At 45.6% G+C, this 12,177-nt stretch overlaps 1 protein-coding gene across 5 annotated transcripts in view; it reads right to left on the bottom strand.

Moving 5' to 3' along the window:
* TNFRSF14 (TNF receptor superfamily member 14) overlaps positions 1-12,177 on the bottom strand; it is a 661,986-nt gene that overhangs the window by 426,374 nt on the left and 223,435 nt on the right. For all 5 annotated transcript variants that reach the window (XM_069610212.1, XM_069610211.1, XM_069610213.1 and 2 more), the window contains one exon: positions 5,401-5,556. In XM_069610212.1, coding sequence (XP_069466313.1) covers positions 5,401-5,556 — 156 coding nt within the window. The remainder of the gene's footprint in view (positions 1-5,400; positions 5,557-12,177) is intronic.

The following is a 12,177-nucleotide window of genomic DNA, read 5'->3' as shown; positions in this document are numbered from 1 at the left end:
TCGCAGTCCACAATGTCCACAGAGTTCAGTATGTAAAGGTTGGAGTTGCAGAGCTCTTTCAAGTTCGTACCGTGATTGAATAACAGACTGAGGAAACAGATCCCAGTCACGGAAAGAACGTCTCAGGGTTCCAGAGTCTCAGCCTAACAGCACGCTACGTGTGCTTTCGCTCAGGTGTGCGGGCAAGACTGTTTAAGTATGCAGATCAATGCAGCTGGGTGTGGCTTCGTCCCACGTGATTGAATAACAGAATGAGGATACAGATCCCGGTCACGGAAAGAACGTCTCAGGGTCTCAGAGTCTCAGTGTAGCAGCATTCGACTTTGCACTCCAACTTTTGTTTTAATGGATGACACTTCTTGCAAATCACTGAAATGGCAATGGGCACAAAAATGTGGACTCAATAGCAAACATGTTTATAGATTACCTCAACGAAATGTTCTACAACAACAGTCACAGATACCACTAACATACTTGTGATACATACTTGTGATACATAGATAATATTTTTACACTACCATATTATATTAACCAGGTACTATTCCAAGAGGAGCGTCCATCTGATTTCCAGATACCATCACTCTATGTTGCAAAGAATGGTCAGTTTCGAAAGCGTGATGTACAACAAACACATGGACAGGACCTGCACAGGACCAGCTTTCATCCAAACACACAAAACAATCTGTCATCTACATGCTGGCAACCAAGGACCAATGCATCTGCTCCAACAAAAGTACATCACACATCCTTTGTACAAAAGGGACACCCACCAGAAAAACTCACTGGGAGTTTGATTGTGTATTGAAAATTCCAATTGATAACCTCCTACAAATTCAGAGAAACTAGAATTAGTACATCTGGTAGCAACCTATAATCCAGCTTAACACAATTGAAGCAAATTGTTTGGGACGTAGAACCAATATTCAACTGGGACGAAGAAATAAAAGCCATTTTCAAAGAACCCCACTCGATTGCATATAAGCAGCCAAAACATCTAGCACATTCCCTGACTAGAAGCACACTTCCATTTGATCAAAAACAAATGAGCCCTGGAATGTACCCATGCAATATTAGGTGATGCAAAACCTGCAGACATATCTACACTGAATCTGCTATATCAGCCCGACATAACCAAACCCTGCAAATTCAAGGAAATTGCAATAGCAAACTGTTCAGCATTGTGTATCTCATCCAATGGAAGAAATGCGTAAATGAAACTTGCTAGGAATTGAACATATACAGATATACCATCGTGAACCATAAAAAAGAAACACAAGTGGGACACGACTTCACAATGAATGGGCACACACTAAAGGACCTATGGGTTTTGATATTGAAAAGAGATCTCCCCAACTACAAAACATAGAAGAATACAGAAAGTTTTTGAAAACACCCAACCTAAAGATCAGAAGTTTATACAGAGACGTGGGTTTATTTACTTGTGGATTTTAAACTCAGCCAATCAGGCAGAATATCATGTGAACAATGGTAATGTATGCCCCAGGTTCATCTACAATCTAGAAATCGTACTCTGTTGACAAGCAGAGCGTGTGCAAATCGTAATAAAAACGGACAGTTCACTGTGCATAACAGTGTAACGTGCCTTTTGAAAAGAATTATTACGTGGTAGGATCATTACAGTCAATCAATATTGGGCCTTCAGAGTAAGCAGCCCGGATTTTAAAATGGTCAACCTTGGTGAAAAGGTTTTCAGCAGTGGAACTTTACCTCTGAAATTCAGGGTTCACAATTGGCAGGACCTGGGAGCTATTTAACTCTTGCTTGTAGCCTAGGAGATCCTGGTTAGCTTGACGCCAACAGCTACCATGAGCTGTGTTTCACTCCCCAGCCAATTCTTCCCATAAACATACCTACCTGACATTATGACTGTGCGTTTGAGAATGTATTAAAAGGAGCGGTAGGATGCACCTAAAAGCCATTTAAAGGATTCAGGATCATCTACAGAAAGGTATATTGTACATAACTCATGTCGAAAATAGATTTATGGCATGCTATGTTCTACTATGTACTAGCTCCCATGGAGTAGCTCCTACTTACTGGGTGATCCCTGATACCCAGGTGCTGCATTCAGCTCCTGCTCATCAAATTCTTATTTCGATCCTTGAAATATAAACAAGCTGGCAAACTTTATAGAACAACTCCAGATGGATGTACCCAAACTAGGAGGAATGAAGATCAGCATCCTATAATTTGCAGACGATGCAGTCTTGATTAGTAAAACCCAAACAGACATTCAGAGGTCCCTAACAGCCTGTACAAAGAGGGTATAAGGAGAGCCAAACACCTGGGAGGGAACAATGGAAAAATCCCAAAGAACAAGGAAGCGAAGCAGGAAGGACAAAGAAACTCAGGCTAGGGAGAGCAGAAGAAGGTGTAGGGGGGGTGGGTATGGACAGCCAACCCTCAGAGAGAGGGTCCGAGATAAAAGTCTCAAAGGACAAGAATGCTGCGCGGGGGAATCAAGAAAAAAGTCTCAAAGAACAGGAAAGTCAAAGAAAGGAAACAAGAGTAAAGTATCAAACAGTGGTGAGAAAACAAAGAATCTCAGGGAGAGGAAACTGGAAGGAAAAGTCTCTGCAAACGACAAGAGAGCCAGAACCCCAGGGAGGGAAAATAAGAAACACATCCTAGAAAGGGATCCTGTGGGAAAAAGTAGTAGAGGAAACAAATTAAAAGAACAACCACAGAAAAGGAGCCAAAAGAGAAGGGAAAAGAGAGAAGAACATTTAAGCGGAAAGGGCCTGAAGATGCAGGGAAAAGAATGTGAAGAGCATACTTCCATGAGTGTAATTTGGAGGTGAGTTAGAACCTAGATCCCAGCAATAAAGCAGACCTAAGGAAGGGACCTGAAGCAGAGCCGCAGAACCATTGAAAGCACCATCGAACAGAGTATCCATTACAAAAACACACTTTGGCCACATTACCATCTTTTATAAATAATGTCTGATGAGATTCTCATTTCAGAGATGTATGTGCTAACTCATCACAGCTACTAGGTACCAACCACTCTCGCCTCTCTCTTCTCCTGTTGGGACATTTAAACATCTTAACCTATCCAAAGCTATAGTGAATGACTGAGGTTAAACACCTGAACAAACTGTGAGAAACCAGAGAGCGTCCTCACATTAACTCTCCTTGGATCCTCATGCTGGTGGCCAGGGAAGGCACATCACATTTGGATCCCAACCCTGGGGGTGGAAAAGCGAGGGAGGATAACCTGGGTGGAGAGTCCTTGGTGGTGGGATACCCTTAGATAAGACACAGTATTCCACACAGTCCTTTAAGGAAGGAACTCATATACCAGAGGGGGTCATGGGATATTGTTCTCCATGTTCCCTTGTTCCTAAGATGGGCAGGAGTTATTATCCCCCCAGACTTGTTAGAAAGACGAGGAGAAGGATTTGGGATGAGGTACCATGGGACAAAACACAGTTTCCCCCTTATCCCTGTGACAATCAGCATAACCCTTCCCTGACCTTTATGGTTAACTGCAGAGCAGGTCCCCTTGATTCCCCTCTTGGGGTATCTGACAATAATGAGAAGAGAAATAAACAACTAAACGTAATCAATAGTACATACTTTCCCCACTCTAGTACTGAGATGAGGAAGAAGCAACTGAGAGTAATGAACACGATTTACTCTCACCACTTTGCTACTGGGTATGAAGAAGATGCAAGGTCAGGCATGTCCTTTTAATCAGAGTCAGGCAGCATGGCTCTTGGAATACACCTGCAGCCCATCGAAGGACCATGGGTGTATAAAAGGTTGAAGGCAGAAGCACAAAGGGGAAGCAGCAGCAGAAGTAAAAGAGACCTGGGCTGTGGTGGAGTGAGAAGCCGAAACTCTTGAGATGCCAACAAAGAACCTGGGAGTCCTGCAGTTGGAGTTGTGCAGGAATGGGGACCCTTGCAAGGGAAGCAGGCAGCACGCCCTGCCGTGGAACAGAGGCAGAGCAGGGCATGCGGGCCAGTGTGTGCAGAATGAAGCCCCTGGCAAACTGGTTTTGCCACGTGGGGAGAAGACGCCAAGGGGAGCTGCCAGCTCTGGGTGAGTGTCGGAGACACTACAACCACCGGAGCGTTCCAGGAGACCGTGAATACAGTAACGGTCTATAAAAGTACTAAACTTTCACATCGCATGAATGCTGAACTGAATGAAAGGTGCGATCCAAATAAGCATAACCTAAAACTACACTTATTGAATGCTGAACTGAATGAAACAATTAAAGCTGCGCTTATTGATACCGAATTGAATGAAACATGTAAAGCAGCATTTATTCAATACCAAAGCGAATGAAACAAGCAAAGCTGCATTTATTGAATAACGAACAGGATGAAACAAGCAAAGCTGCACTTATTGAATATTTAACTGAATGAAATAAGGACAACTGTATGTATTGAATACTGAAGTGAAAGGAAAGGCAATACCTCTTATTTTGAATATTGAATTGCAGGAAACAGCTGCACTGTTATATTTTAAATACAAAAATGAATGCAAATAAACCTCCTAACCCTTGTGTATTAAAGTTGTGAAGCTGAATTTGAGAAACCATTTGCTTGTTTGAATATTGAACTATTCAAAGAGAACTTGTAGTTCCTGGTTGTGTGACCTGTCATGGGTGCATTGTGTGATCCGCCAACTGCAACTGCGCCCAGACCAGAGAACTCATATGTGTTGAATAATTAACTACTGAAAGCGAATGCAAGGTTCCTGGTTGTGTGACCTGTAATGGGTGGACCGTTCAGTCTAACAACTGCGCTAACACCAGAGAGCCCCTACATGCAAAGAAGGAAATTTGCCCTTGTGTCAAAAAGGAAAACTAGAATTGATGCACCTAAGAATTGGGGAAGGGAACCCTGAGTTGTAAAGAATCATTAAAACACAGTTTAAAGACAAAGCTTCAAGGTACTTTCAGCCTAATTCACAGAATCGTTTTATAATGGCAAAACCCCATTGGCAAAAGCTCTGTGAGTTAGGCCCTTTGTGTTTATAACATCTTTTGATATTGAACTTGGGTAAGGGAGCCACGAGACGTGCTCATCTGAAATTGTATTGAACTTGGGGAAGGCCATCTACAAAGGTGTGAAGACTTAAGTAACCAGGACAAAATGACAGTAAGCTCCTAAACATTTAGGAGCCTCGAAATTATTGACCCAAACCTCCAATTTGCATGGAGATTTTAAAGGTAATTCTTGTACATTTTAGCTAACTTTTTTTTAGAATAAATTTGTCTTAATGAAAGTTTTTGTTTCATATTTTGTAAACGTTCACTGGGGTTTTCCACATTTTTGTTTCTGTGTTCTTCTGCGACCCCATTGTACACAATGACCCAAATGACATATGAATGGTGGTGTTTTACAAGACTGCGATTCATCTTACCGTGGACTTTTACTCTATCACCGGGGCCACAAGATGTGTGTTTCTCACAGAAGTCGCATCCGTCTTGGTTTCTTTCAGTGCAGTAATAGCCATCCTTACAAGAACAGACTGTGTTTTTCGTATAAGTGCATTTGATCGCCTCTTTCAACCCACCACCTAAAAGAGAGCCATTTAAACAAGCGCATTAACAAACAAAAGACATCCTGCTGCATTACATTTTTTCATGCACACGTGGCAGAGCTCTGGATCAGAAAAGCAAATCATTCCCGAGGATTTGCATGTTATAATGCTAGCTAGTTTAACAACTCGCCTTTCTCTTGGGTGTGTGCCTGGAGTTTCAAGAATCAAGTTCTATGAGATGTTCATGCATGCTACATACGCACTGACTCAAGCATAAGCATGTACTGCCCCAACACACACACACTTCTTCACCGAGTGGCTAATGTTGCTGGGTGGTAGTGTTTGTGTTGGTTTAGTGAGACCTGATATGGCTCTGAGCCTGCAAATGCTCTCCAAGACGAAGCACGTGTAATTGCACTAACGTAACCAACTACATTTTCTCCACTTTAAAGTCTAAAATGTTAAAAACTGCCACAGAGACTTGGTGGGTGAAAGGAAGTGATTACAGTGTTTCACATTGGTTCGATCACTTGCTCAAATAAAGGCTGGCAACTTGAATCTGGTTGTGCAACAGTGGCGCCATTCACAAATGGGTGAATCTGATGTCAGAACTGGGCCTGGATCAAACAATCTCATCATTTCACACCCAATTTTCCCTTTCAGAGCCCCGAGAAAGTCTGAAGACCAGGCTCGGACTGGCCTATCGGGTATAACAAAATGCCAATAAAAACATTTTAAAATAAATACGGCGATGCCCGAACCAAAAACGCAAAATGCTGGTGTGGGTCCTTTTTTTGGTTAAAGTGAGCCACTTTTTTGCCCAATGTGGCCCAGTTTGATGGGTTACTTGAACTACACGGCTAATGGTTTTGACCAGTGTTGCTGAATGCAACCTCTGTAAAATGCAAAATGTGCATCACATTTTATCAAAAAACTACTCCTTGGGTACTATTCAAACAGTCTGTCACAAAAGGAATGAATTCCATTTGCAACTGTGAGGCACTTTTTATTGGTGGCCGAGACAATTGTAGGCTCCAGTCCGACCCTGCTGGAGACCATGCAAAATGCAGCAGTGCTCACAATGAATCACAATAACACAACATTACTTTACTCACACCATTGGGGAATCTGGTGGCAGGATTGGGCCTGGATCTAAAATCTCATTATTCCACTCCCATTGAACTCAAGTTCTGTCTGGGCCACTCCAGTAATCACATAGATCCTTTATTTCTAGGTTTCCCTTGGGGACAAGCATATAGCCCCATATAGCCGGGCCCTATTTGGGCCACGGGCTACACATGTTTTGGCCATGTGGGTTCTCGGTTTGCCGGGTAATTTCCTACTTTCTTGTGGCTTGTGGGTTCCGCATTTAGGGGTTAGCTTTTATTTCCTCTCTTCATGCTGATGATCTGGCATCTTCTCCTCCAAAGTCACACGTCTTCAATCTGTCATCACGCCTTCAATCTCCTCTCAGTCTTCTTCTCTATCTTCTTCTTGGTCTTCCTACTCCTCTTTTCATCGCTCTTTCTGATTCCGATCTTGCACTATTTATTGCTAAGCAACAGCTCACTTCTGCTCCTTTGGATCCTCTCCCCTCTTTTCTTCTTCGAAGCCTCTACCCCTCCTTCTTCCCTTTCCCACCACTATGTTCACCATCTCACTCCAATCCTCATTTTTCCCTCTTTTTTCAAACACGCCAGAATCCTTCCTATTGTCAAGAAACCTCTGTGGATCCCTCACTTCCCTCAAACTAGCGGTTTATATCCCTTCTTCCCTACCTTGCTAAGCTTCTGGAATACGTTGTCTATTTTCAAATCTCTTCCTTTATCGCTTCTAATTCACTATTTCCTTGTTTTCAATATGCTTTTCGTCCTCACCTTTCTACTGAGATAGTCTGTCTGTGCATCCCTCCTCTCTGCACATTACTCCAAGCACTCTTCACTTATAATCCTCCTTGATTAGTCAAGTCGCCTTCACCACTGTTGATCACCCTCTCTTCTTACATCTGTCTCCTCTCTTAGGATCTCTGGCTCCGTGCTCGGCTTGTTTAAACCGTACCTATTCAGTTGTACCTACTCTGTATCTTGGGCAGGTACCACCTCTCTCCCATTCGCACTACATCTCAGTGTTCCCCAAGGTTCGGTTCTGGGCCCCCTCCTGTTTGCCCCTCTACACCTATCCTCTTGCTTCTCATCTCCTCCTTTTGGGTGTCTCACCATCTCTAGTCTCACAACACCCAGCTTTTCTGTCTTTCTCTATTCTCACAACACCCAGCTTTTTCTATCTTTCTCTTCTTCCTCCTCTGCGATGCATGCTACCTTATGCTCCTGTCTGGTGATCATCCAATCCTGGAAGGCCAATCACTATATTGTTCTCAACTCTTCTAAGACAGAGGTTCTCTTCTTTCCTGCCTCTTCTATCTCTTGCCCTCTTCCTCCTCCTTCCAACTCATTCCCTCTCTCCTCTCTACCCATTTCATCTACTGCTCGCAACATGGGAGTCTACCTTGCCTCCTCCCTTTCTTTTACTCACCATATTTCCTCTCTTTCACTTTTTTTCATACTCATTTGTTGACATTCTTAAAGCTAGACCTTTCCTTCCTTTCCACTCTTCCAAACTTCTTGTCTCGTCTCTTATTTTTCCATGTCTTTTCTACTGCTCTACCCTTCTCTTTGGCCTTCCTCTTTCCCATCTAGCTCCTCTTAAATCAATCCATAACTCCTCAATACGTCTTCTTTTCTCTCTTTCTCCTCATGATCCCATTACCCCTGCTCTCACTACTCCTTGCTGCCTGTCCTTTCATTGTCGTCTTCAATGTAATTTTCTCTGCCTCCCCTTTAAGTCTGTTCACAATCCCTCCTCTCCCTATGCTTCTTCACTTGTGTCATTCTACTCCCCTGCGCATTCTCTCCGCTCCCAATGTTTGTCCCTCCTAGCAGCACCTTGACCTCCTTGTGCCCAATCTCGCTTTCACTCTTTATCCCTTTTGGCCCCACTACACTGGAATGCTCTACCACTCGGTCTTTGTTCTCTTTCTTCCTATCCCGTGTTCCTCTACGGCTTCTGTACTACTAAGTTTCTCCAGTTTTGTCATGTTCATTCTCCACTTATTGTACTGTTTTTAAAAACAATGTTTGTTCAGTGCTTTAGTGTATAGCTTTATAAATACCAATGGAATACGAAAAATTGTCTAGGGAGATAGTTCTGTTGTCTAAATTTTGACCATGAATGGTGCCGTATATGAAATTTAGGAGGATTAGTCTGATCATGGTGTGGAATGTGCAATTCAGGGATAGCTCTGCTGTATAATGCCGGGCCATGTACAGTGCAGTACATGCAATTTAGGGGATCGTTCTGAAGACTAACACATTTACATGTACTGTGCAGTATGTGATGTAAGGTACCATAACTTGTCTTGCATAACACCCTTCTGCCACCTTTGATGGCCTTGCAGTGTTGTGTAGTTGTTTGACCCCAAGTTATGGATTGCCTACAGAGGAAAGGACAGGTTGGCCACCTTTGTTCTGCAACATAGGTCCTCCTGAAGGGGACCCCTTTCTTTCAAATGGTTCCCAGTGAGGCTGTACATATCGTTCTTGAGTTCTGGATGGAGGGTTAGCGGGTTATTAGCCTTCTGGGTGAGTATCTAAAGGGGTTTGTTCGAAAAAAGTCTTGTAAATCGAAATCATTAACACAGAAAACAAGCATGCTGCTTTCCGCAGTGAGGAAATAAATCTGCATACCTGGGGGTTGATTGTATTGCAGAGATTTCAAATACGGGTATTTTCTCATTACGACTAGGTTTTGGAGGAATCTGTGGCGCATGGTAATGAAGTTTGTTTCGTATGCCGATAGAGGGTCTATCCACACAGGGAATAGTAGACACGTTTTGTGACATTTTATTTTGGTTTTTAGGAGACATTCTTGGCTGTCAACAACTTTGAACTGTTATTTTGTGTGAGTCCGAGGCGAGTCCAGTCTTCGCCAGTCAGCTCACGGTTTTTTGGAGAGTGTTACCAACAGTGGAATTTTTACCTACTTTTTACCTACTTTTGGTGTGATTTGGAAGAGATTGCAGAGTACTTTGCAGTGTACTGTTGTGTTCGCGGGCCCGCGGTCTATGCGCAGGGGCTGGCAGTGAGCAGATAGGCCGCGCGGCCTGCGGCGCAGCTCCAGCTGGAGCTTGAAATAATGTACACCCACGCTGGTGCTGGGTCTGCCCCGGAACTGCCTCCCGAACGCGGGGGCGGGGCTTTTATTAGAACGCCCTGCGTCACCGCGCAGCGGGACGCAGGGCGGAACGTAACATTCCTCCTTTATTATAAAACAAAACAAAACACATAGCTGTAACTGCCAAAACCAACTGCGAGGTCCAACAACAACTGTCTGTCTTCAACACTCAGCCGCCCTGCTATTAGGGTTCAGGGTGCCAACGCACCGGCTACCACACATAGTCACTTAGCTTAGCTGGGGGCCTTGTTGTTGTCCTCAGTCCGTATCGTCCTTCGCGGGGGTCACTCCCCCTTGCTTCCGGCTCTGTTCCATCTTCGCGGTTCAGGTCCTCGCGGCCGGGTCCATTCACCGGCTCCCAGTCTCCATCCCTCGCTCCGTCGTTCTCAGGGACGGCCTCCGGCTCTTCTTCACTGGGAGGAGTGTCCTCGCCTTCACAAGGGCCCTCCTTGTCGGTCCACAGTGTACGTGGTACTGCCTTGAACCATGACGCATTCCTCGTCACTTGACGGTTTCCCCGTGCCACCGTCACCATGGTTCCATGCCGGTTGCTGACGGTCCATGGAAGTTCTTCGTACCTGGTGTCCAGTTTAGACTTGGAGGGGTTTCGTAGCATGATGACCTGGTCACCCACTTGATAATGGGACGGCCTCGCTCTCCGCTTGCCACTCATGTGTTCGTTGGCATCCCTTCTCCTTCTCTCTGTGCGTTCCTCGTTCACTGTGTCCGGGGTTCTGCTTGGGTGATGCGGGATTGAGGATCTGATTACGGTGCCGAACATGAGGTCCGCTGGCGGAATGCCGGTTGTGCTGTGAGGCGTGACCCGGTAATTTCGGAGGAATCGGAAAAGGTCAACCTTCCAAGGGCTGGCGTTAGCCTTAGATACTCTGAGCACCTTATTTATAGTCCTCATAAATCGCTCCACATCCCCGTTTGCCTGGGGGTGTCTTGGAGTGATGTGGTGATACTTGACATTGAGTTCCTGTAGATACTTTTTGAACTCCTCCCCTGTAAACGGCGGCCCATTGTCGCTCTTGATTGAGACAGGTAGTCCGTGAGTCGCGAACATTTTCTCAAGTGCCGGAATTACCACTTCTGCTGCTGTGGACTCAACTACCTCGACTTCCGGGTATCGAGAGTGATCATCAACCGCCACCAACAGGTGGAGACCTTCTCGGAGCTTGCAGAAGTCAATGCTGATGGCCTCCCATCGAGAGCGGCCCCGTTCTGCTGATATGATAGGTTCCGGGTTTGGCGGGGCCCCCGTGATTTGACAGGGTAGGCACGTGGCAACGAGTGTCTCGACCCGCTCTTCGATCTGGGGAAACCATACTCGGTGCCGAATGCGGGCTTTCGTCCTCACCAGTCCTTGGTGTCCTTCATGTGCTAGGGCCACTATCCTGTCTTGTAGTTTGAGGGGTATCACGATGCGGTTTCCCCGTAGCAACAATCCACCTTCCGTGACTGACAGGTCTTGCCGCACTGTGAATATGCCAGACAGAAAACCTTTGGCTTCGGCTGTTCTGTTGTGGGTGTGTCTCATGAAAGTCTTCCAATCACCGGAAAGGATGGCATTTTTCACTAAGTCACAACACGGGTCCTGGTGTGTTTCCGCCTCTATCTCCTCGATGCTCACCGCCTTGGGTCTCATTGCGCGCACTACTTGGCATATGTGTTCCTCTGTCTCTGCCGCCACTTGGATCTCTTGTTGAGTGGCCTCTCGCGGATGCCTGGAGAGATAGTCCGCAGGGTTTCCGCTGCCTGGTTGATATACGAGATCAAAGTCATACTGCTGGAGGTGCAGTAACCACTTGGTTATTCGGGCCGGAGGGTGTGCAGATGTTCCCATGAATATTGGTAGCAGGGGCTTGTGGTCCGTGATTGTTGTGAAATGGCGCCCATAAAGATAGAGGTGAAAGTGTCGGCACCCCCACAGCACGGCAATGGCCTCCTTTTCGATGTGTGAGTACCTTTGTTCAGTCTCTGTGAGGGCTCTCGACGCATATGCAATCGGTCTCTTCTCCCCTTCTCTCGTGACTTGCATCAAGATGGCTCCGAGCCCTACGGGGCTGGCATCTACAAACAGCTCTGTGGGCAGTTCAGTGTTGTAGTAGGCCATCTTGGTGTCAGCTGAGAGGGAGTTCTTGATGCTCTCGAACGCGTCCTGGCACGTTGACCCCCATTCCCACTTGACGTTGGCCTTCGTGAGTTCCCGCAGCGGCTCAGATAGCGTGGCCAGGTTTCGGATGAACCTCCCGCAGTAGGTGGCCATTCCTAAGAAACTGCGCACTTCCGTGGGGGTCATCGGTGGGCTTGCCGCCTGGATGTCTGCGACCTTCTGCGGGTCAGGTGAGATGCCTGTGCTGCCAAACTTGTAGCCGAAAAAAGTGATCTCGGATTTAAGAAACTCGCACTTTTCCCTGTGTA

Source organism: Ambystoma mexicanum, chromosome 8, assembly GCF_040938575.1.
Source record: "Ambystoma mexicanum isolate Mex_15411 chromosome 8, UKY_AmexF1_1, whole genome shotgun sequence".
Lineage (NCBI taxonomy): Eukaryota > Metazoa > Chordata > Amphibia > Caudata > Ambystomatidae > Ambystoma > Ambystoma mexicanum.
This window is presented reverse-complemented; position numbering and strand designations above follow the sequence as displayed.